Source organism: Haliotis rufescens, unplaced genomic scaffold, assembly GCF_023055435.1.
Source record: "Haliotis rufescens isolate VD_foot unplaced genomic scaffold, xgHalRufe1.0.p SCAF_5, whole genome shotgun sequence".
Lineage (NCBI taxonomy): Eukaryota > Metazoa > Mollusca > Gastropoda > Lepetellida > Haliotidae > Haliotis > Haliotis rufescens.
This window is the reverse complement of record NW_025964223.1, coordinates 63,055,380-63,081,969: the sequence shown is the minus strand read 5'-3', so window position 1 is coordinate 63,081,969 and position 26,590 is coordinate 63,055,380. Positions and strand designations below refer to the sequence as shown.

General features: G+C 37.4%; 1 protein-coding gene across 3 annotated transcripts in view; it reads right to left on the bottom strand.

The window, feature by feature from the left end:
• Window positions 1-26,590, bottom strand: part of LOC124143847 (suppressor of lurcher protein 1-like) — a 301,234-nt gene that overhangs the window by 178,531 nt on the left and 96,113 nt on the right. For all 3 annotated transcript variants that reach the window (XM_048383705.1, XM_046512999.2, XM_048383706.1), the window contains exon 2: window positions 5,300-5,372. In XM_048383705.1, coding sequence (XP_048239662.1) covers window positions 5,300-5,372 — 73 coding nt within the window. The remainder of the gene's footprint in view (window positions 1-5,299; window positions 5,373-26,590) is intronic.

Below are 26,590 nucleotides of genomic sequence, written 5' to 3'. Positions count from 1 at the left end.
TATGACATGGCTGGGGATCGAACACCGGACCTTCCACTCTCCGGGGGGACGCTCTACCATTAGACCACGGAGGCAGTTGATAGCCCAATGAAGCACACTGGAGGATATAGGCCTACTTGAGCCCCTTGATAATCCAGTGAAGCACACTGGGGGATATAGGCCTACTTGAGCCCCTTGATAACCCAATGAAGCACACTGGGGGATATAGGCCTACTTGAGCCCCTTGATAACCCAATGAAGCACACTGGGGGATATAGGCCTACTTGAGCCCCTTGATAACCCAATGAAGCACACTGGGGGATATAGGCCTACTTGAGCCCCTTGATAACCCAATGAAGCACACTAGGGAACATGGGTCTACTTGAGCCCCTTGATAACCCAATGAAGCACACTGGGGGATATAGGCCTACTTGAGCCCCTTGATAACCCAATGAAGCACACTTGGGAACATGGGTCTATTTGAGCCCCTTGATAACCCAATGAGGTGAGGTGAGATGAAATGGAGTTTAACGTCGCGTCCAAGATTATTGCACTTATATAGCAACGTGCATGCACGTGTATGTGTGTGTGTGTGTGTGTGGCTGCTTGCACTAGTCCAGACTGATGACGATTTATAGTGCTAGCACACTGAGATACTATGCCGCAGTTTAACATGAATACCCCACTCAGACACAGTATACTGACTCCAAGCTGACCAGTCCTTGTTTTAGCCTCTTAATCCCGAACGCCAGACAGGGTAACAACAAGTACCATCTTTTAACGTCTTTTGGTATGACATGGCTGGGGATCGAACACCGGACCTTCCGCTCTCCGGGGGGACGCTCTACCATTAGACCACGGAGGCAGTTGATAGCCCAATGAAGCACACTGGGAGATATAGGCCTACTTGAGCCCCTTGATAATCCAGTGAAGCACACTGGGGGATATAGGCCTACTTGAGCCCCTTGATAACCCAATGAAGCACACTGGGGGATATAGGCCTACTTGAGCCCCTTGATAACCCAATGAAGCACACTAGGGAACATGGGTCTACTTGAGCCCCTTGATAACCCGATGAAGCAAACTGGAGGATATGGGCCTACTTGAGCCCCTTGATAACCCAATGAAGCACACTGGGGAACAAGGGCCTACTTGAGCCCCTTGATAACCAAATGAAACACACTGGGGGATTTAAGCCTAACTGAGCCCCTTGATAACCCAATGAAGCACACTGGGGAACATGGGCCTACTTGAGCCCCTTGATAACCCAATGAAGCACACTAGGGAACATGGGTCTACTTGAGCCCCTTGATAACCCGATGAAGCACACTGGGGAATATAGGCTTACTTGACTTCAGACTTAACATGGACACCAGACACAGGGTTTGGTTTCATGACGCACTCAGCAATATTCCAGCTGTATGACGACAGTGTAAATAATCCAGTCTGGACCAGACAAATGGGATACAATGACATGCATCAACCAAGTCAGGGAGCCTGACCAACCGATCCCGTTAGTCGCCTCTTACGACAAGCATCATCGCCTTTTACGGCAAGCATAGTCGCCTTTTACGGCAAGCACAGGGCTTTCAGGGATAAGTATCATTCCAGCATCCTATTTGCAGGATGACAACTATTCAAAATAAATTAACTCTATGTCCTGTGCCTTCATCACAAACTTTCAAATAAACTAACTTGTTGAGAGACGATCTAATTTAGGAAATATATAACATTAATGTCAGAGAACAATCAGTCTTAATTATCTGCTGAAACAGATTCCATTGGCATGAAAGGCAAAATATCACTGAAAATCAGCGATGACACTAGTAGTTTGCGAAACATTAAAACAGGTTTACAAATAGTGTGTACTAGTGTGTTCCCTCATTATTGCGCTCTTCAATATAGCGCTAACTCGGTTATAGCGCGAGGTAAAGCATGGCTACCCAAATTTACTGACATTTTTAATAAACTCAAGTTTTCCAATGACACCATGTTTTCCCCCATCTCAAGAAAACATCACCGCGATCACATAACACCGGAAATACCAGTCAACAAATCCGAACTGAAGTACACAATTCAATCCTATTATTAATATCTGGTAATAAAAAAATTGTTCATTGTTTATCTGGACTAATGTTTGCAACATATTTTATTGATTATATTCAAAATTTCATTCAATAATTATAATAACGTTTACAATAATTTCGGCGAAATCGTATGCGAAGTGATCGATAGATCTCACAACTCACCGTTATTTACAGCAACCACAGTTAGATTACTGCTATTGACGCCTTGAAACGAACTTTAGTTGCAAGAGAATGGATACACATATCATAAATGCTGTTCCATGACTTGATAAAAGTCATATTTAAGGCAGTGTGACTATGAAATGTCTGGACTGGACTGGTGACTGGACAAAACGTTCCATATGTCAAAATATATCCTGCATACCCTCTGTACCAAAGTGCTACGATTATGGTTCTTATAATTTTAAGTATAAATGGTGGAAGCTGCAACTAAAATAACACGATATTGGAATATATTATTCCTGTTATAATAAATTCATATACAATTTCTTCTGACCATTGCATCAAAATTCTTTGAAGTTGTATCATTGGGTACTTTTTAACTGAATCCCCGGTAGATTGGGAGGAAACGCTTGCACAGCTGATTACTTTCCGGCTTAGTTTATGAGAAAATACACATGGTAATCTTAATCATTGCATATAAAACAATGCCATTGAGAGCAGGAAATACATTTTAAATGGTAAATCATCATGTCTAGTGATGTTTTATATCAAATTTCATACCTTTATTGACCAAGTTGGTTATAACTGTTTATTCACCTGAATTCGCTGAAGGGATACGATGTGGATTTTTGTTAAGTGCATATTAATACTCGAAATTTCTTTTACACTATAAATCATAAATAACTTCTATTCTAATCTGTTTTGAAACTCTGAAACGTGCAACGTAGATTGTGTTAGGTAGGCAGAGCAATGTATACTGTTTGTTGTACATCTACCACCTACAACTCGACCTTCGTTAAACCGCTGATCATGCATCTATAACTCTCGTCAATTATTTGGACCCAGAAGGTAGCCTTGTAGCGACGGATCACTGTATACAAATCGGTACATGCAATTTGTATTATTTTCAAGCAATAAACATCCTTCTAGAGACATCGGACGTTCATACACATACATCTGAATGGCTGAAGACACTTATGAAAGTTTATAGAGTCAATGTGTAAAATCAGGCAATGTGTAAAATGTTATTCTCTTTGGCAATTTATAAAATGCTAAATATTTCAGTCATTTTAGAAATTGAATGAAAAATCTGTCTATTTATTTGACAGATTAGGCAGAAATTATTAAGAAGTAGAGAAGGGCTAAAAAACATCACAATAGACTAATTATGCAAGGGTGAGAAGCCAAAAAATTATATAATATATATTCGGGGTGCCTTTAATTTTGTTTAAATCTTATGATTTCAATCACCGGTTGATGAAATTAAACATAAAAATGTTTGAAATTCATTATCAGAATAAAATAACTGTACCGATTTTTCAGTCAATTTGTAAAATAACTAAAATATTTAGGCATTTCATAAATTGCCTGAGTGAAAATTTCAGTCATTGTACACATTTGCTAATTTTACACATTGACTGCAAGATATGCATATTACATATGAATATATTGGAGCGAACTCTATAGATCTGAACTGAATATATCACTGCTATATGGTCCCTGGATCAACATTTCGAGTGGGCGTTGCTTGAGCTCTCAAATTCTATTTCTATTATTCATAGCATGTAAAATCGAAATTAGTTCATATCATCTCTTGATATGAAATATTTAAGTTCTATCTGCTCTAGTGTCCTTGACGCAAAGGAACAGGATTTTAAACTGCATTTCAGGAAAGTGATATGTGTGACCTGCCAGGATATGACGACCTGCTGGGTGCTGGGATACAATTGTGCTGTGACGTCATAAAGACTTTTGACGTCAAATTACTTCAATGAAGATTGCCATGTGTGCGGCCTGTACATAATTATCAAAAACATTATAAAAACATTATTTCAAAATCTTTCAGCATACATGTCTACTTTCCATTCATCAGACATTATGTCTAAAAACTGCAATTATTACATGTCATATGTCGGAAAATGAGTCCAAATGTTTGATGCCTTGTATCTCTGTGTTAAATATGAATTGAAGCTTGTGAATTGTATTTTTTGTTCCGAAGATACTATAGTTTTAAAATATAATAAAAAGTCAAAATTCGATTTTTTCACCTATAAGGTCCCTTATCTTGTCAGATAAATTTGTAATTTGCAAATTCAATAAAATGTTACTATTTTATTATCAAATACCAGTAAGTTCAGAAACATAATATATTCCATGAAATTACATCACATATATTCAAGATCATCATAAACCAGAGCTTTTAACGAAATCAGTAATTTTCTGTTTTATCACAAAAGCATTATTTTAAGATACACTAACCAACCAAAGAAAGAGACAATATCATAACTAAACAAATATTAGCTTCTGTTGGCCACAATTGTCAAGACGAATCCAAAAATCATTGCGCATGTTGGAATGGTATCCTGATCAAAGAAAACAGGCTTCGTCTCCCCCTTTCATCAGAGCATCAGCAGAGGGTGAGGATCATTCTCTGGCTATTATAAAGTCATTGGGGGACTCTTGAGAAATAAATAACAACGTGATATTGTCTGGGCCCAGCTTTGAGTTCTATTTCATGCCTTATTTATGAAAGACTTGACCAGAGAATAATCATGTAAGCTACATAACAATCATGACAATGCATTTAATTCTGTCTGCCAGAGTAGTAATCTGCTACCAGCTAACAGAGCGCTGTCTGTTATGTACCATAATTAATAAGACCCTTTCTGAGGCGCCAACTAATGAAAGAAGCTTTCAGTCTGCTGTATAAGACAGTATTATCCTTCTTAAGAACTTATTCATCACGGAAAACAAACATATGTTCTGTGAAATTTGTTTTGTCTCATTATTTGTGATCCGTCTCCACATGGATAATTCATCAATTCAAATTAATGGCACCTTCGGTTTGATCATCCTGCATCCATTGGGTAAAAATACTTTTGATCAATTTATGAATTTTCTCTTGTCTACTGGTCCATATCTGTGATGTTAATCAACACTATGTAAATAGTTTGAGTACAGGTGTTTGATCAGTCAAACAAATCTGCGAAATCCACTACACACAATGCTTCTGATGGCTGTCGCTGTGGGACAGTGTTATTGACTAGAATTAGCAAGTGAAATGGACGTACCTGGATTGACTGTGTTACCTATCGACATGAGATATGACATGTATATCAGCAATCCCTCAAACCAATACTGCATCTGAAATAAACAAGAACACATTCAGCATATCATAAAATATACCCATATCAAATGTACAAGAAATGTCACATATAGATACACTCAATCTGATATATACAAGAACATGTTCAGCATATCACAAATAAACCAATGTGAAATATACCAGAACTCACTCAGCATATCATAAAATATACCATGTGAAATGTACAAGAACATGTTAAGCATATCATAAAATATACCCATGTGAAATGTACAAGAACATGTTCAGCCTATCATAAAATATACCCATGTGAAATGTACAAGAACATGTTAAGCATATCATAAAATATACCCATGTGAAATGTACAAGAACATGTTAAGCATATCATAAAATATACCCATGTGAAATGTACAAGAACATGTTCAGCCTGTCATAAAATATACCATGTGAAATGTACAAGAACATGTTCAGTATATCATAAAATATACCCATGTGAAATGTACAAGAACATGTTAAGCATATCATAAAATATACCCATGTGAAATGTACAAGAACATGTTCAGCCTATCATAAAATATACCATGTGAAATGTACAAGAACATGTTCAGCATATCACAAATAAACCAATGTGAAATATACAAGAACTCACTCGGCATATCATAAAATATACCACGTGAAATGTACAAGAACATGTTAAGCATATCATAAAATATACCCATGTGAAATGTACAAGAACATGTTCAGCATATCATAAAATATACCCATGTGAAATGTACAAGAACATGTTCAGCATATCATAAAATATACCCACATGAAATGTACAAGAACATGTTCAGCATATCATAAAATATACCCATGTGAAATGTACAAGAACATGTTCAGCATAGATACACTCCATCTGAATTATACAAGAAAACACTTTCATAGTTAGAAAACATGACATATACAAGAATAAATTGAAAAACTACCACAGCTTGCTTTCATTTTAATATTAAATTGAAAGAGACTATAACACAAAAGCTGAAATCTTTTAGAATCCTTGAACTGCCCTGCAGTGGAAAGATGGCTTCGTACATAGGTATACATATCATTATTTCAACATACAAACTCATACTGAATCTTTAAAAAGAAACATATCTCAGAAGATCATGTGACCTGCGATGCATTGAGTTTCTGTCAATATGAAATTGAAATAGACATTAAAATAAATAAGTATTTATGACCTCAGTTGATTCATAAGAGAATCTTTGCCAAAAAATCTGAAAATATCATTTTTTTAGAGTATACGATTGGTGGCGTATGTCATGCTCAAGGCATGAATTATCGGTATCATTTACCATTGACAGCAGATTAAAATAAAATCAGTGGCACATGGAATTGTTTTTACATCTTTTATGATTGATATTCATGACACTGGTTTTAAACAAAAGTGACAAAAAACGTTTCCTTAATTGTTAGAAATCTGTGCTAAAAGCAGAGTCCATTGTATGATTCAGAATATGTCATGAGTTCATGAATCATGAATCAACTAGCGACATTAACAGGTGATTTGTTATAAATAATTATCTTCTGATTATTCATGACCAACTAGTGACTGATTTCAGGCCAAAAATGGTTATTTTTTGCATTGGTCACATGACACTAAACATGAAAACCATGAAAAGAAACATCTCGATGTTTGCATTATTATCATACACAACCAATAAAAACTGTTCATATTTTTCATCATTAGTTCTTGTGAAAAAAATCCATAACATTTTTTAATAATAATACCAGTCTGGATTATCTGCCAAAACAGGTTCAACTGAGCGTAAAAGGCAAATAGAGGTTCAAATCATATGAATGGATCACTGACATATTGAGAAATATTGGGAATATACATGTGTTTGTGATGGGAATTGCTGTATGTGAAACATCAGTGGTCTATAGAATGAGTAGCGAGCCAAGCTGATACAATGGGGGAAGGTGGGTAGGGACATGGTTTAACTTGAAATCACCATGGGTCAAACTGATATACAGGCTCACCAGTTGTCTATAGAATGAGTAACGAGCCAAGCCGATACAATGGGGGAAGGTGGGTAGGTACATGGTCTTAACCTGAAATCACCATGGGTCAAACAGATATACAGGCTCACCAGTTGTCTATAGAATGAGCAGCGAGCCAAGCTGATACAATGGGGGAAGGTGGGTAGGGACATGGTCTTAACCTGAAATCACCATGGAGTCTGTGAGTAATCGAGTCTGGATCCCATTAGTTGCCTCGTCCAACAAGCATAATCACCTTTTAAACAAGCATGGGTTGCTGAGGACCTATTCTACCCTGGATCTTCAGGGGTAGATAAGCATGGGTTGCTTAGGACCTAGCTATTCTACCCCGGATCTTCATGGGTAGACAAGCAAGGGTTGCTTAGGACCTATTCTACCTGGATCTTCAGGGGTAGACAAGCATGGGTTGCTGAGGACCTATTTTTCCCTGGATCTTCATGGGTAGACAAGCAAGGGTTGCTTAGGACCTATTCTACCTGGATCTTCAGGGGTAGACAAGCATGGGTTGCTGAGGACCTATTTTTCCCTGGATCTTCATGGGTAGACAAGCATGGGTTGCTGAGGACCTATTCTACCCCGGATCTTCATGGGTAGACAAGCAAGGGTTGCTTAGGACCTATTCTACCTGGATCTTCAGGGGTAGACAAGCATGGGTTGCTGAGGACCTATTCTACCCTGGATCTTCATTGGTAGACAAGCATGGGTTGCTGAGGACCTATTCTACCCTGGATCTTCATGGGTAGACAAGCATGGGTTGCTGAGGACCTATTCTACCCCGGATCTTCATGGGTAGACAAGCATGGGTTGCTGAGGACCTATTCTACCCCGGATCTTCAGGGGTTCTGGGTAAGTGTAGACACCAGGTGTCCTCCACAACTTATCAACAGACGCTGCCCTTATTGTAACCAATGTCCAAATAGATGAAGCAAAACTATTTGCACTGGTTGATTGCAAATGTGGATGGCAAAGTGATTGACATTCTGCACAGTGAAACAATTTGCTCAAAACTCAAAACCTAGCACAAAGATAGAAGGCTTTCTGAACTGTACAAGATTGAATGGGTCCAATTTACAATGGTGAATATCACACTAAATCTAAAAAGCTTAAATTTAAAAGAACAAATAAATCCAATTTACACAGAGGAATTTCTGAAATTTACATGGTTAAAGTCATACCAGTGTTAACACTCAACAATTTTTATCCATTTATAGCAAACCACTTTCCAATTCTGCACACAAGTTCATCGTTTCCTTCGGAAAGAGGACACAAATTTATCTCCCACCCCTATTCAACGAGGATGCACACTAACTAGTCAATCACTCTTCTCTAATGCGATGATACAGAGTTATTTTTCTCTGACGGAAATCTGCGGGTCAGTGTGTGAGGGAAATTTATCCCATGTAATAATCTGACTTCACGTGAATGGACTACGAATTGCATTGCCAATGTTCCACAATAGTGAAAAGAATTATGAGGTCTTGGTAGGAAAGATCACGGTTACCGCTTGCTCCATTGCAAGAGAAAGAAACACCATTATTCATTGATTAATGATCAATTTCTTTTGTAAACACATTGTAATGTACGGTGCAATTGACATCAAATATCAATGTTGATTAGTCATTAGATTACGAATGTGTTGCGAACATGATATTACTGCCGCAAAGCTTTTGATACAAGGCATAAAGGTTTTACTGAAATCAATACTGTTTATAAAGCTTAATAAAAATGTAATAAATACCATTCAAATAGTTGTAAAACAAATACTTTGAGTATCAAGGTCCCTGACGACTGTTTTCAGAAATATATCGTTGTTCTTATCATCCATGCAATGACTGAGAAAGCCTACATGAAATCAGACATTGTTTCATAAATCCTACACACAAAACGTCATTCCTTGAGGAGAAAGTCAAGGTTCAAGGTGTTCAAGTACATGCTGGATGAATATTTTTCAATAACTTTTATCTGTTATTCATATAGGAAATAACATCTGGAGCATTTTCATAAAGTGCATTAGAGTTTTTACAACCTCAAAAGCTCTATTTTCACATTGAGTTATTAATGAGATGGACAGCCATCTTATTATATTACTTTATCAAGAGCAAAAAATGAATTTCTTTATACAAATGAGTGATCGATATTGTGAGCAAAAATCCATGCCATTGGGGTACAGCTATCAACAAAGCCACTGAGCCTGACCACTTGCTCCATCTGCTCACCTTTTATGACCAACATCGGTTTTGGGGGACCAATTCGAACCCGGAATCCCAATGGGGATTATACAAATGAAAAAACATGTCAATCCATACAAAACATGTCAATCCATACGAAACATATATGGATGATGTCAATCCATACAAAACATGTCAATCCATACAAAACTTGCCGATCCATACGAAACATGTCAATCCATACAAAACATGTCAATCCATACGAAACATGTCAATCCATACGAAACATGTCAATCCATATGAAACATGTCAATCCATACAAAACATGTCAATCCATATGAAACATGTCAATCCATACAAAACATGTCAATCCACGCGAAACATGTCAGTCCACACAAAACATGTAAATCCATACGAAACATGTCAATCCATACAAAACATGTCAATCCACACGAAACATGTCAATCCATACGAAACATGCCAATCCATACGAAACGTCAATCCATAAACATCTCATAAGCAATTTGAAATGGCATTTCTTCTCTATTTTGTACTTTTCGAGAAAACATAAAGATTCAAATTCTCAAAAAAAATTCACAATGGTAAAGATTAAAGAATTCAGAATATTTTTGCATTGAAATACCTTGTTAAACATTCATAGTTGTAATATGAAGCAATGCATGTTATTTTAGAAATTGTAGAAATGTCAAATTCAAGACTCTTTGGTTTTCATGTGATAACAAATATTGTGTTGGGTACTGATGAACTGTCACATGTTGTGCAATCAATTTTGTAAATCTGTTTTAAAAAAGCATTGCTGGTATATTGATAAAAATTAAAATTGCAACATATCAAATTTAAACAGTTCAAAGCCCTGAACATCTAAAGAATGTCCTATATAATCTTCATAAGCAAAATATATTTATTTTTCCTGTAAATGAATTGACATTAAAGATGTTGCAACGTTATGTAATTTCGCTTGTGATTTTTTGTCTCAAACTCATAAAATAATCCATAAATTCGTTGCAATTTGGTATCAAAGTTAAAAGGGGTCTTAAAAGCTAACTGTTGCCTTATCTGAACTCAGCAAACACTTAAAGTTCTCACTATCAATCTAAAGATGTAGTCTAATATTTAATCCTTCCAACATTTCAAATTTGCAGAATTTGAACCCTTTAATGACAAGCTTGATCGATTATTCCCATTACAATTGTGTCCCCTCAGAAATACGAAAGTGACGATATGAAAGTGAAAATATCAAACAGGTTACTTCTCATTACCCTCAACAAATGTCAAATTCAGGTACCAGTGAAGTCTCAAATCACAAATTCTGCTGATTATTACCACGAATATTATTTGCCGAACTTCTATCAACAGTGTTTCCACTTTCGCCTCCTCTGTCTCATTGGGCTCTGAGCACTATAATCCGAGTATCACTGTTGAAATAACTAAGAGGTGAATCTCAGCAAAACAGAGAGAAGTGACTTTGGCGAATCGGCTAATATTGGTACAGCCAGTTTAAAATACCATTCCGACCATCAAAGCTGGGAGCCATCTTTGAGACCCACATCTTGGTACTATATTCCTAATGGGTCCTCAGTGATGAAGCTAGTCTGATGAGCATAGCTCACCAAGATAATACACGATGGCAATTTTTTGTTTACCTTTCCCAAATAACGTGTAGACGCTAATTGTGCATTGAGTTGGACCAGCAAGACTGAGGCATCATGGGTAATTCTGTCTCAACAGCCATGTTTGCTCTCATGGTGTCCCCCATGAGGATTCTCCCCGGCTGATATTCATACGCAGGCACATTGATGTTTCATTAAGTAAAGATAAAGCTCTGGGTGACATTAGCAGAGTCTATCATGAAGCCAGACCACCACAAATATCCAACAGAACAACAGATTTGCCCGATGTACACCAGCATGTGAACACAAGGTGAAGAGCAACAAGGCACCATATACCAATTCCCTGTTGACTATCGCCTGCACGAGACCATGAAAACATCATAAAAGCTCGACCAAAATGGAGAGAAATGTCTGGTTGATTGATCAACCCAGAAGGCTTTGATTACCACCAGATCTTAATTAAAGGTTGGAACCAACTGAAAGACAAATAATGATACTTATAATAAACCTTTTATAAAAATCAAATAAAAGTTCTTAATAAATATCCATCATGAATTCCAAAAGAGTGAAGATTTTCAATGACAGTTATTCCAACACTGCAAATACCGGATGGGCGTTTCAAATGTTATCAACTCTGATTTATCAATGTATGTTGACTTGATTATAATGTTATTTTTGCTGCTGAACCAATGTTTGAATCTTTAGTTTTGCACTTCAAATACTGGCAAGCTAACATGTTGTTATCACAAACCAAATTAAATAAATTCCATAAAACTGCAATTTTCACTCAATTAATGTATTGATCGTCAGTTTAACAACCTGACTTCCTACATAAAGATTACTAAGAATCGTTGCAGAATCATAAATCTATAAAGGCACTCCTGTAGATTATTTAAGCACACTGATCAATACTCACACAATACGGAAAACAATAAAACCTGGTTTTTAATTTTTTTAAGTCTGGAAATACAAGTACAGCTCTTACTTTCCCATTTTCTGAAGGAATTGAACCATACTGGTGATAATGGTTGACAAAAGTGAACACAGTGCTTCTTCAGTGGCTGCTGATTAAACATGGCCGCCAAAGCAGACGTCACAAAACAATTTCTCCAGACCATTGCACAAATCTCGAGGTGGAACTCATTCAGGGTGATACAGACCACAGTCTCCTATGTTGTACGCCTGACTGACTTGTTATCGGGAATAAACACTTTCACAGGTGATTTGCTCCAAGAAGGATATTCAATACGTATGAATACTTCTAACATTGGTTCATTAACCCGCATAGTTGGTTATGTAAAGCTTCTGTTTATCGAAGATGAAAAAACATAAATTTCATCATGAATATAATCATTAATATTTTATAATGCTTGTTTTTCGATAAAAGTGTTCAATCTTGCTTGGCAAGGAGTTGCAATGTTGGGAGTAACCACAAATTTTATGGAGGTAAAGTGATTTAATCGTATTCCACCAAGAGGGTCTGGTTACTGCAATCTTTTTTAAGTTGATTTGGGTGTGGCAGATATAACGATGAAACATTAACAAAGCTTTCTCTTTAAACTTTTTATCTTTGCTCTTGAATGGTACATGTAATTAAATTTTCCTCAAGATCATATGATCCGAATCAATTCATTATCTCAAGCAACCCTTCATGGCACACACAAGAGTTAACTCTGTGCGAGTTCATTGAAGTATGATCCTTTATAGAGTCAGGGCCAAACTAAATGACCGTCAGAGCTTCCAATATCATGTAAACTTCACATTAAATGTTACACTGATATATAGTTACAGGTTCAATTTTTACAGTTGAAGGGAGACTACAGTTCACTGGCCAATTCAAGTCTAGGTCCAGTGAGTGAGTGAGTGAGTGAGTGAGTGAGTGAGTGAGTGAGTGAGTGAGTGAGTGAGTGAGTGAGTGAGTGAGTGAGTGAGTGAGTGAGTGAGTGAGTGAGCGAGTGAATATGGTTTTATGTTGCTTTTAGCAATATTTTAGAAATATCAACAGGAACAAGGAACAGCAGAAATGGGTTTTACATATGATGATCTCATGCCATAACCACTAGGCTACACAACTGTCCCAGTCTCAGTCTAGATCAGTGCCATGAAACTAAGACACTACTTCTGTGTTATTGGAGTAGTCATTAGCTTGATTGAATATAATTTGAGTCTGAAGTAATTAAGTTTGAACCAGACAATCCAGTGATTGACATCATGAGCATTGACCTAAGCAATTGGGATACGATGACATGCTACAACCAAGTCAGCTAGCCCGAACACCCGATCCTGATACTTGCCTCTTACAACAGATATGGCTTGCTGAAGACCATTTCTAACCCGGATCTTCACTTGGGAAGTGTATCTTTAGGGACTTAAATCCAACTTGACAGGTTGGCGTTTTTCGTGGCTTGGTCCCTGTTGACGATCAGATTTGCATGTGATTTCATAGCCTGTGATTTTGTCACCATGTATATTTCCCCTAGCAGACTGTTTTTTGTCAGTGTGATGTCCTATTTTTTATCGGTCACCTGGTGCCAATCACAGGCTTGGTGCTATGGTTTCTCAATGGGGATAATTCATTTACTGTTCTACTGGACCCAGCATGTTTTAGAAACCTGGCGTCGTTTCTTCCAATTAGGTGTTGCCCGGGCACTGATCAAAGGCCTTGTCTCTGTGGGAATGAGGAGTTAGAATTCCCAGGAACCCCTGTTTCTTGTACAAGGCACATAAACGAATCAGGTGGTCAGACTCAGTGACTTGGTTGATTACATGTCATGCTACCCTGATACTCTTAATATCAATCACTGGTCAATCTACTCTAGATTTGATTAAGTATTGATATTTTGTCGCATGGAACAATTTGACCATTCACCGTCGATGCTCCCGTGCTCGCAAAACAAAAACTTTATGTTGAGATATATTAGTCACACTACAGTAAATATGACTTTCAGGGAGTCAATGCATGGCATTTATGATATATATATCCATTCTCTATCCATAAAGTTCGTTTAAAGGTGTCAAAAGTGGTAATATGACCGTGGTTGCTGAAAATAACGGTGAGTTGTGCGATCTTCCGATCACTTCACATAAGATTTCACCGAAATGAATATAAACAATATTGAATGAGGTTTTGAATAAAATTAATAAATTAGATTACAAACATCAGTATATATGATAAAAAACTTCAGTAACCGAGAAGTAAGACATTATTAATGTGACCGTTTATTTTCATATTTGCCTCTAAATATTAGTATATTCATAGACGTTTCTGCATTATTTTGCAGTCAATCAAGCCGACAGCGCTACCTTAGTATTTCGTCGCAACGGCACCCTTCAACTAGAACAAGAATCTGTTAGAATATGAAACTAAAAATTAGAATAAATGATGAAGTTGAAGAATGATTTGACGTCCTCAATTCTCGAAACCCACACTTTTTATAACCAGACATGATTAATTTGCGTACTTCAGTACGGATTTGTTGACATAGAATTTCCTGTGTTACGTGCTCACAGTAATGTCTTTGTGTTGGGGAAAAACCATCAAAACTCTTCAACCCTGTCAACCCCCTTGAAAGCCCCTTAATTCTAGGTACGAAAATACACAGCCTTATGCACACGATATATATGGTAAGCCATTGTCATACAGATGGAATAATGTGAAGAATGTTTGCAGTGTATATAATATGTGAAAACTTTAAAAAGTTAAAAATTACACAACAAATACAACATTTAACGGGGGAAATACTGCATCTCCATGCTCAAGTTTGTAAATATCTTTCATCACCACCAATTGACCATGATGGGCAAAATTCATCACAATATCACAATATTCCTAGGTTGGCGTGTTATTTGATACAGGAACTGGCATTTTGTAAACTGTTCGGTACCAAAAAGGCTGCCTGACAATTACACATAGATTTTGTAGACTAGACTAACCTGTTGTTATAGGATGATTCAACAACCATGATGCTTAAGATTTGTTTGTTTGTTTGTTTGTTTGTTGTTTAACGCAGCACTCAGCAATATTCCAGCTATATGACGGCGGTCTGTAAATAATCGAGTCTGGACCAGACAATCCAGTGATTGATATCATGAGCATCGATCCACACAATTGGGATTGATGACATGCATCAAGCAAGTCAGCGAGCCTGACCACCCGATCCCGTTAGTCACCTCTTACGACAAGCATAGTCACCTTTTACGGCAAGCATGGGTTGCTGAAGACCTAGTCTACCCCGGATCTTCATGGGTCTGACGCTTAAGAATAACAATTTGTGTGTGTGTGGAGTTTGGGGTATTCCTGTGTACATGGAACGTTATTATTGGTGGTGATATCTAGTGAATGTAAATGGGTGGGCTAAAAAGCAGCATAACAATAAAATATTTTGTGAATGTAAAATCTATTAAAACCTGAGTATGTTATTTGGTAAACTAAAACAAACATTGATCATAAGATTATGACTCAAAAGCAAATCTTGCACTTTTTATACATTAACAATCTAATCTGATGTAAAACACACTATCAGCTGGAGGTGTTCAGGAAAGTGATCTTAGTTCTGCGAATGCCATCATAACACTATGATCACTTATGTAATGGGTCCCTGGACACAACTGACAGTTGGTCATTCACGAGGGGAACCAATTCACCAAACTATTTATATCTATCATTCATATTTATCCACTGAATCCCCAAAAATCAATAAAAAGTACTCTCTGATCATGGAAAGGTAGACACAGAATGTTTATTGCGTTCCATTTATCCCCAAAATGAATTGCCTGATAAAACAAATTGTCTTACAGATAAGAATTGTCCTGTCTGTCCTGAGAGTTCAAAGAATGCATGGCCACTTTCCACAAATGTTCCTCAGTGTTCCATACTGTTACATAGACTTAAAACACTCTAGTGCTGAGAGGGATTTAAGGAATGTGGCCATATGTGTAGGCTGTTCCAGTGGTCTGTTAATACAGTGGGCCACTAATACATATACCCAACAAATACATTTCCATCAATCTCTACTGAACGATTCCACTGTACGATTCCAACAATACGAATCGGTTATGTGTTCATGAATCACTATCATATATATTGTTATACCTCCATGTCAGAATGACGAGATCTGATTGGTCCATGTGATCTTGATAAAGTACTGTGTATCCCCCCTTGGAGGGGAATAAAGTTCTCATTGGGGGAATAAATCTCTTATACCCCACCATGAGCAAGTCAGACAGCACGTGGATTTCTGAGGGATAGAATAGATCCTTCACACCCCCTTTCAAAGCAAAAACGCACACTTTTTCTGAGTCTAAGTCACACGACATGGGTCAAGTTAACCTCAGCTCAATAGAACAGCTGTTTTCCATCAATTATGAATTTGTTCTAATTCTTTTCTTTCACATTAAAATTTGTCGGTAACACACATTTGTTGCAGCAGGATCACACTGGGTACACTGGGTTTTATGGGTCCTTCGTTAGGTTTTATTCCAGGCCTCCAACTTGTGGTATAAAACCTAATGCGGGATGCATAAAACCCCTTGTACCCCTCGTAGTCCTGCTACAACTTATATTATTTTTCTCAAAGAACAAGGGGTCATTTGAACAGTATGTGGAATTCACAATAGTGTGTTATGTATATTAAGAAAATATGGATGCACAGGTCATTAACCACCAAGAATATAATTCCCAACAATGTCTTTATATCGTTCCTATATATCAATGGTCTTCATAATGCGTTTTTTCTGGTAAATCACCCCAAAGGCTTTCACTCCTGCACATCTCTATTTCTCTCTTTTTTCAGTATAGTCCCAAGCATGGTGGGTCTTACATTTTTTTCCCCATCAAGATATGTATGCAAAAAATGAGACCATATACGCACTAGGTCATCCTTGACTGGAAAAAGGTCCTTTCATGCTTTTTCATGATTCTAACCACCAGACACTTAATTGATGCAAACTGTAACAAAATCCATCATGGCCACCTGAGCAGACGTCAGGAAACTGGTAACCAGAGACCATTTCACATATCAGCGATCGCAACACTAGGCTCATCACAATGTGAGCTCGGCTTTTGTACTGCGGCCCTATGCTTCGCTGGGTTCTCGTTGGGAATAAATACCTTTGCAGGTGATTTCAGCAGATAAGGATATTCCTCGGTTTGCCCAGATTCTGTTAATAGGGAATCAATCCCTCTGTATTGACTGGCAACACTTAAAACCTAGTCACACCACAGGATAATAGCTTTGCTGTTTGGTTGAATGTCTCAACACTGGCTTGGTGTTGTTATGCAGTTTGAAGCCTTGTTATTTGCGGTGAAATATTTGTTTTTATATTGCAGCTCACATACATGAAAGAAATTGAAGATATTTTTAACTACTACTACTACTACTACTACTACTACTACTACTACTACTACTACTACAATTAATAATAATGTTGAAAGTCAAGTTGTCATTTAATAATAATAATTAATAATAATAATAATAATAATGATGATGATGAAAAATGAACCTCTAGTTGTTATTTGATACAACAAGAATGAAATAACTTCTTTGATGATAATAATAATAATAATAATAATAATAATAATAATAATAATAATAATGATGATGATGATGAATAAAAATGAACCTCTAGTTGTTATTTAATACAACAAGCATGAAATAACTTCTTTGATAGGCATTTAGAAGTTGGAGTACTAAGTACGGATAAGAATTTATTTACTACAATTATATCAACATGAGTCTATCAAAGTTTAAAACACCTCGAAAGTTTTAAACTTTTATCGACTCATCTTGATATAGTTGACATCAGAAGATGCTCTGGTGCGATTCTCTATGTATTACTATCAGGCCATGGGCAATTGCAGTGCATTGTTGGCCCCATCAGTTGTTAAACCCCTATGTTCAACTTCCCATCTAACACGGGATAGCTGAACGAGATCTCCTTACCAAGTTCAGTGTTATTGATTTTCATGAGTAACAAACATTTGTCAAATTTCTTATGATTATGGAAATGGTTTTGTGGTCTTTATTACAGATGTGCTTACCACTAACTGAAGAGAAAGACTCCTGCAAATGGCATTGATTGCGTCAAAATTTCAGTAATTTTTTTTCTAAATGGTATATTTTTAATGTTAAATAAGACTCTCCGCTGCCCATTATGGAAAGTCATGCAGCATGTATTGCATTCAGCAAAACAATTCCTGCTTTACTGTCCAGTATGCCAAATGTATAAGATATCATGTGATATGGGATAAAGTTACCATAAAAAAATGAAACAAAAAGTTAAAATGATGCAGTGTAAGAATTTAAAATAGAATAATAATCCTTTCATGTGTAACCTTTTAGAACAAATAAGACAAAATCATTTCCGCAATCATATGACAAACACTGTAAGACTCTGACAAAAAACTATAAAGCGACAAAAAACATTTCCATAAAAAAAATCTCTTCTGAAAAGGGAGTCCATTTTATGATTCCGACTCTATCAGGAGATGTGTTTATGAATCACTATCACAAAGTGATGATTCCAGGTGTTCGCAAAATGGTGAGAATGTCATGTCCTACCAGTGGCACTCATTGCAAACACATGCAAAGGCAAGTCAAGTGTAATGTGTTTGTTTAGAACAAAGCTTGGGTTGATTTAGACAAGTTGATGGATTAATGAAGTTCTTTATCACACAAGTTATGTTGCTTCATATATATAGTGCATCTGGTTGTTATCTGTATCATTTCAAAACATACCTTTATCATCAACTAGTCTTAATAGCAGTGGTCAAAAAGGGTAAATAAACCATCAATTAAAGACTTGAATGATTTTTTTAAACTTTGGCTTTCTTAACCTGGTAATATCATGTCAAGTCATATTTCAAATTGCACCGTCAGATTTTGTTCGAAGATTGTGAATGTAATTGATTTAATTGTTTTGATAAAGTACATGTGTCAATTACACAGTTAAATGGCAATTTACTGACATCAATAGCCGTCAATTACATGTTTTTATACCATTTAAAACAGCTGATGTGCGGACTGATGATTGATGGAGCATCTGGACTCCACATGTTTTGCAGCATTAATCCCATGCACACATGTCAAACAACAAGACAAATGATTTATTTGGAAATACTGTTCAAAACAGAAAGCTGAAGTTTAGGTTGAATTCAAAGGCAGTTTGGGTGAAAATTCATGGCCACACTGGGGAAGAGTGAGTGAGTGAGTGAGTGAGTGAGTGAGTGAGTGAGTGAGTGAGTGAGTGAGTGAGTGAGTGAGTGAGTGAGTGAGTGAGTGAGTGAGTGAGTGAGTGAGTGAGTGAGTGAGTGAGTGAGTGAGTGAGTGAGTGAGTGAGTGAGCGAGCGAGTTTAACATCCGAGTTGTCAGACATCCTAGTTGTCAAACACCCTAGTTTTCAGATACCCCCCCGGTGTCAGACAGGACTACAAGGAAGGGTTGAGATGGTAAGCCTGGTCTACCTATTTTTACAATGGATCAGCCCAGATTGGCTATGAAATTGAGACGACTCACTGAAAGAAAAGAAATATTTTTTTACATGAAATTTGAGAAGACTCACTGGGTCAAATTACTCACAAATATAATAAAAAATTAAATATTTGAACATATTGATAGAGCTGAAATGTTGTTACAGTGGAGTTCATTATATATTGATGCTGTCTGGCATCGAGTACAGAGCATTACAATGTTGCTGAAAGACTTTGCTATTTGAGAATGTTGTCAATATCATGATGAAAAATGTCCTGAAAACTAGAGAACATGCTTTATTTATTTACTCAATTTGAGGATGTAACAAAAGAAATTATTTTTTTATTAGATAATCATAAAAAAATTGTGTTCAGTCTCCTGTGTTTGTTTCTATATTTATTTGTTGTTTAATGCTACACACAGCAAAATTTCAGCTATATGTTGGTGGCCTGTAAATAATCAAGTCACAATCCAGCGATGGATATTATCAGCAACAATCCACACTGCCGGGGTACGGAGACACGGAATCAACCAAGTCTCAAGCCTGAACACCTGATCTACTTAACACCAGCAGCAAAGGATTCTAGGGACCTAGTGTAGCCTGGAGTCGCCACAGGGCTTGAGTCCCAGTAGCTGGGATACAATGAGTATTTATTGTACAACCAAGTCTCAAGCCTGAACACCTGATCTACTTAACACCAGCAGCAAAGGATTCTGAGGACCTAGTGTAGCCTGGAGTCGCCACAGGGCTTGAGTCCCAGTAGCTGGGATACAATGAGTATTTATTGTACAACCAAGTCTCAAGCCTGAACACCTGATCTACTTAACACCAGCAGCAAAGGATTCTGGGGACCTAGTGTAGCCTTGAGTCCCCACAGCGCTTGAGTCCCAGTAGCTGGGATACAATGAGTATTTATTGTACAACCAAGTCTCAAGCCTGAACACATGATACCGTTAGTGGAATTTAAAAGAAAAGTCCAATACAACAAAAAGTACTATTGTAACATGATGGTGTCGAATCCTTGATGACAAAAACAACTTTTCTCCATGATGAGGATTAGTTCAATCCTGGTTTTGCAGTTGTTTCATTCTTCCAAGAAGAACAGGAAATGACTCACTATGACATCCATTGTCGAGCTCTAAGAAAAGAAACAGACCAAAAAAACAGATCAAAGACAAGCACCTACAACAGACAAAAATACCCCTTCTCCTTCACCACCAGTACAAAATAAACAGCATTTGTTCTTCTTGGAGAATGGTCGGCCGAAAACTCTCAACTCATTCCAATCTAATCCCTTGTGAGAAACAGTCAATCAACAGCAACAACAGGCAAGTAGCATCGTTGTCCACAGTGCAACATCGACCTCATCGAGATCAGAGTCTGAGACGAACACTTTCCAACAATTCGCCGACACATTTGTGTGAATCTATGCCATAAATGTTGCCTTTTGATAAAAAATTCAATCATTGATTTCGGCTTCTTACTATGTGGATCCTATTCGTGAGAAGTTATTACATGGCCCAACTCTGAAAGGATTTGCCAACGTGTTGCAGCCGTGTCTTGAAGGCGCATTGATTAAGTCAAGAGAGAATGTCCCTTTTCTGTAATATCTTAAAGAAGAGCTAGAGAATATCTTTTCTTCGAATATAATCCAGCATCTTAAGGGAAATCTTTTATTCTGCTTCCAGTATTAAACATCAGCATCAACCTAATATTGACTAAGCACAAACTAAGTCTCTTTATCTTGGAAAATTAATTTTGCTTTAAACAGTATCCAATAGCTGTCTCTGCTTTGGATTTCATCAGCAGGAAGGCAACCGCATATTCAGTTTTATCATCATCAAGAGTAGATAAAAGTGTCATGCACTATTCCTCTGTAGCTGGATCAGGTCATAAATAGCTCTGAAAAATATTTTTAATCAATGGTCTGGCTAAAGCAAATATGAATTCAAACATTAAAACAATATTGAATTTCTGCCAGCATAGGACAAAGGATGAGACAGTTTCAGTCATCAGCTACTATTATCAGCTACTGTCAACAGCTACTGTCATCAGCACCTGTGAAGATCCGGGGTAGAACAGGTCTTCAGCAACCCATGCTTGCCGTAAAAAGGTGACTAACGTGGTTGGGTGGTCAGGCTTGCTGACTTGGTTTATTTATGTCATCATATCCCAATTGCTAATGATGTCAATCACTGGATTGTCTGGTCCAGACTTGATTATTTACAGACCGCCACATTAGCTGGAGTATTGCTGAGTGTTATGTTAAACAAAAAACAAAATACTATCATCAGCTACTGTTATCAGCTACTATCATCAGCTACTGTTATCAGCTACTGTCCTCTGCTACTGTTAAAAGCTACTAACATCAGCTACTATTATCAGCTAGTGTCATCAGCTACCATCATAGCTTGAAAGGATCTTTCATGACACATGATGCTTTTATTCATTTCTGTCCAATAAATAGGAACGATGTTTAAATGCCCTGATTATATCTATTCTTCTCAGAGTCGACTGTGCTGACAATTTCGTCTGAGGACGAGCTATTTCCAGTGTCCTGAAATTGATGTCTGACAAGCTCCATGATGCTAAACATAGACCCACCAAACACCAAAGACCTGAGGCAAATATTTGAGTTTCAGTGAAAATCCATCTTGACTAATATATGCAAAGAGGGGGTAATGACTGAGTCAATAATGTTTGAACGGTTGGAACATCAGCCCAAACCATGACCTTCTTGAAGAATGCAGGTCAAGGTCACACATAAGGAATCACACTGTTCCTCATCGGAATGTTTCTGAAGTGTCTGGATGGTAAAATACATCAGTTCCATCTTATTAGGAAATGGGGTAATTTAATAAATCTGTGAAGATGAAAAATGGGAGTGGTAAAGGAATATCCACATGAAGCATGTACAGTAAGCTTGACCATGGCAGTAATTATCACACATGCACGGAAACAAGTATCTGCAATTCCAAATGACTAGTCTTATTAATGAATGAGTAAACTGAATAAACTCTGTTATCTCAATGTTCTCAAAGAAAGGTGGAACCAGTTGACCTTTAAAAGAGACGTGGGTCAAGGTCATTTTCCAGAACATTACTCTTGCTGCTGTGAATGATGAGGCCATTGACAGATGAACATCAAGGCTCTGGTTCTCAGAAAGTAATTGAGTATGTTGTCCATTTGTAAACGAGTTCTCTGGACACTAATTGTATTGGTCAGTGAAGCGGAGGCACACATTAGTTCCTGGTCACCTTATCTTATCATACCCTTCAATCTAACATCATTCTTTATTAATTTCCACCAGTCTTTTTTTAAACTTATCCTTTGATTAAATTGAAGAGCATCCTAACATCTTGAATGAATATGTGAAATTGCACAAAAAATGAAAATTATGGCTTTTGATACATGGAAAGACTTGGACTGATAACAAAGTCAACAAATTTGTGGTTAAAAGGGTTATTTGTTTAACTTGTTTAAAGGGGTACATATCAACCCTTATAACTAAACATGATTCCTCATTTGCGGGGCGCCGCGATTCGCTGTGCAGAGTTGCGTCCCTTGGGCACGCCAGAAACCTATGATTGTGGGTTCGAATCCCGGTTCGCCCCGATTATGTTTCTAGGTTTGTCAGCACCAAATCCGTGCTCGTGGGTTTCACCAAAGTGGTAAACGTCTGAGACCTGCATTACTTCAGGCTTTCCTCCCACATTAAGCTGACATGCCGCGATATAACTGGAATACTGTTAAAAGTGACGTTAAACCCAACTCACTCACTCACTCATTTGTATGTCTTTTCATTAACAAAACAGCCACCAGCATGACTCATCTAGTTTCTGGACACGAGAAATAAAATTTCACTAAATATTGATACATCTCCTTATCTCAAAAAGTATAGATCCATCCTCGTCATTAAACGTGGGCACGGCAATGCTGCTATTCGTTTTACAACAAAAGAAGATCTTTATCTTCATTTGATCAGGAAACATACACTTAAATATCTGAATAAATTTTTGATATTTTGAACTTTATTAAGGCTAGCTTCTTTACCTACGCATACCTGATTATAATCTTTTTTTTAATAATTTAAGTATTAAACATGAATTGTTAATCAGGATAAGTGAAACAGTATTCCTGATGCCGATTTATAGTGCTAGCTCACTGAGATACCATGCTGCAGTTTAACATGAATACCCCCCTCAAACACAGTATATTGACTCCGAGCCGACCAGTCCTTGTTTTAGCCCCTGAAAGCTGAGCACAAGACATGGTCAAAGCAAGTATCATTTTTTAACGTCTTTTGGTATGACACAAGTGGGGATCGAACCCTGGAACCCTGACACTCTACCACTAGACCACCGAGGCGGTTCCTTAAATGTAATATATCCTATCCACATGTCTGAATATGATGCCTGTTTATCTAAAGTGTGACAATTGTGATCACTGTTTATTCAAAGTATCATCTTCAGCTCATCACACCAATGTATGGAGAATATTAAATACCATATACGACGTAATAAGTGCCCAGGGCACTCTCAAAATTAAAAATAGGGGGCTCTTATTAGAATATTATTTTGATGAAAAAAAACAGAGTTGAAAGATAAATTTTGTGGTTTATGCTGACAGACTGAAATGTTTATATACGAAAGATACATTTTTCCAGAATTTAAATGCCCATAATTAAGGGTGCATATAACACACGAGTGCGCATTATACACGAATAAATAAGTCTTTTGTACATTGACCAATCAGAAGTGGTGCTAATTTGGATTGTTCACTAGCCAATATATTAGCAAATATGGCCGTGGGCGCTTATTAGAGCAAGGCACTTATTACGTCGAATACGGTAGTGGTTGACAAATACACTGTTAAAGTCTTAACAGCTAGCCACCATGTTAGAAAATGGCAGCTGTTCTGAATTCAATACATGTATTCCAACACACTAACAACTGCTGCATATAATAATCTGTTACAACTATTACATATTGTACCAGCACATTAGACATGTCTTCATTTTTATTGAATCAAATAGTTCCTACTAGAATTCAGCTTGAATATTATAATGAAACGATAAATAGGAAATTCAATGGAATTACGCAGTTCCAGGCATTCTTCATCAAGCAGTGTAACCTAGCAACCCTTGGAGAATAGAATAGTCCCCCATGCTTGTCAACAGATCCAACAATCATGATGGCTGGTAGCTAGCCTGTCTGTGACATGATTTTGTGTACAGCCCACAGCACACAGGTCACAAATCAGGTGAAGTTATGCAATGTTGGTTGCGGAGAGTCCTTAGAGTGAGTGAGTGAGTTTGGTTTTACGCCTCTTTTAGCAATATTCCAGCAATATCACGGTGGGGGACACCAGAAATGGGCTTCACACATTGTACCCATGTCGGGAATCGAACCCGGGTCTTCGGCGTGACGAGCTAACGCTTTAACCACTAGGCTACCCGACCGCCCGAGTCCTTAGACAGGTGACCATGTTCGGTAGCTTGACTTAGAGTCTCTAGGGCCTCTGTCATGACTCACACTGAAGCATATGAAGAGTCTCCAAAGGAAAGCGTCCTTATGTTAAAACATGCCTTGATCTATTCACCCAGCAGTGAATGGGTACCTGGTAGGATGAATACTCCCCAGGGAACTGAGAGTGCACACTGATTCACTGACTGGGGTAATAACATGCTATATAAATAGTTTGTTATTATAACCTGTGTGCTATTTATAATACCACTGAATCTTTGCTCAAGCTATCAACCACTCGTTTCCATGGTCAAGAAGCATGTGGGACAATTGTTTCCTGAAATATCATCCTCTGTCTCCTGCAGTATCAAAAGACTCCAGAATCATCTTGATAAAACAATTTCATATTCTGAAGTCAGCAGTATCAAATGTCTCTAAAATCGTCTTGATAAAACAATCTTGTATTCCAAGGGTGGCTTGACAATTCAGTACATAAATAAAATATATTCCTCTGAGTAAACCTGGCACCACATCCATATTAAGGAAAACTGGCATGATGAAATTAGACAAAAAGAAAAAGGTGCCATTCTTAGACAAGGGAATTGGTAACATGAAGTCTGTTTTCCACTTGCTATTACTGGTCCACATATATGGTTTCAGAATAACATTAAATGCAAAAAAAACCAGTATGAGTGGTGAATTATCCTGAAATAATCAAATCAGATACATATCTGCTACACCAGACTCCTGAAACAGATGCAAGTAATTTTAGTGGAAATTTGAGATGAAAACTAGTTTCACTGCAGCCAGTAAACAATGAAGTCTGGGCCAGACAACCAGTGGTCGACTGCATGAGCATCAGTCCACAGTGTAAGGATTGCTTCATTGTTTAATGCCGCGATCAGTAATATTCCAGCTACATGACAGCGGCCTGTAAATATTTGAGTGATTGACATCATAAGCAACGATCTACATACATGAGACGATCACTCAGTGTGGGTTCAATCCTGGACAGGACTCAACCCCCCAAAAGAATGAGAATCTGTACTTTTCTCAGAAAGTGTTATCCCAAATATAACATTTGTTTCGTACATGAGATACATCGATATGCATCAACCAAGTCAGTGACCCTGACCATCTGACCCCTTTGTTGCCTCTTATGTCAAGTATGGGTTGCAGAAGACCATTCTAACCCAGATCTTCATGTTCAGGGGTGGCTGGCATGGTATGATGTCTGCACGTCACATATCGTGTCCTACCCATTTCATACCAATCCACAATTCATTTCACAAGCTACACTAATTTTGGTCCTGTTGTCATAATTCGTCCTAAGGGAAATTAAACTTAAACTTTTAAGGCCATATTTTTTACAGTTACCTATCAACAATTCAGACAGATCTGTACAGTGATTGAACTTTTGAAACCAATATATTATTGTATTTTGTATCAAACATTCTCAAGAATTTTTCATGGATTTGTT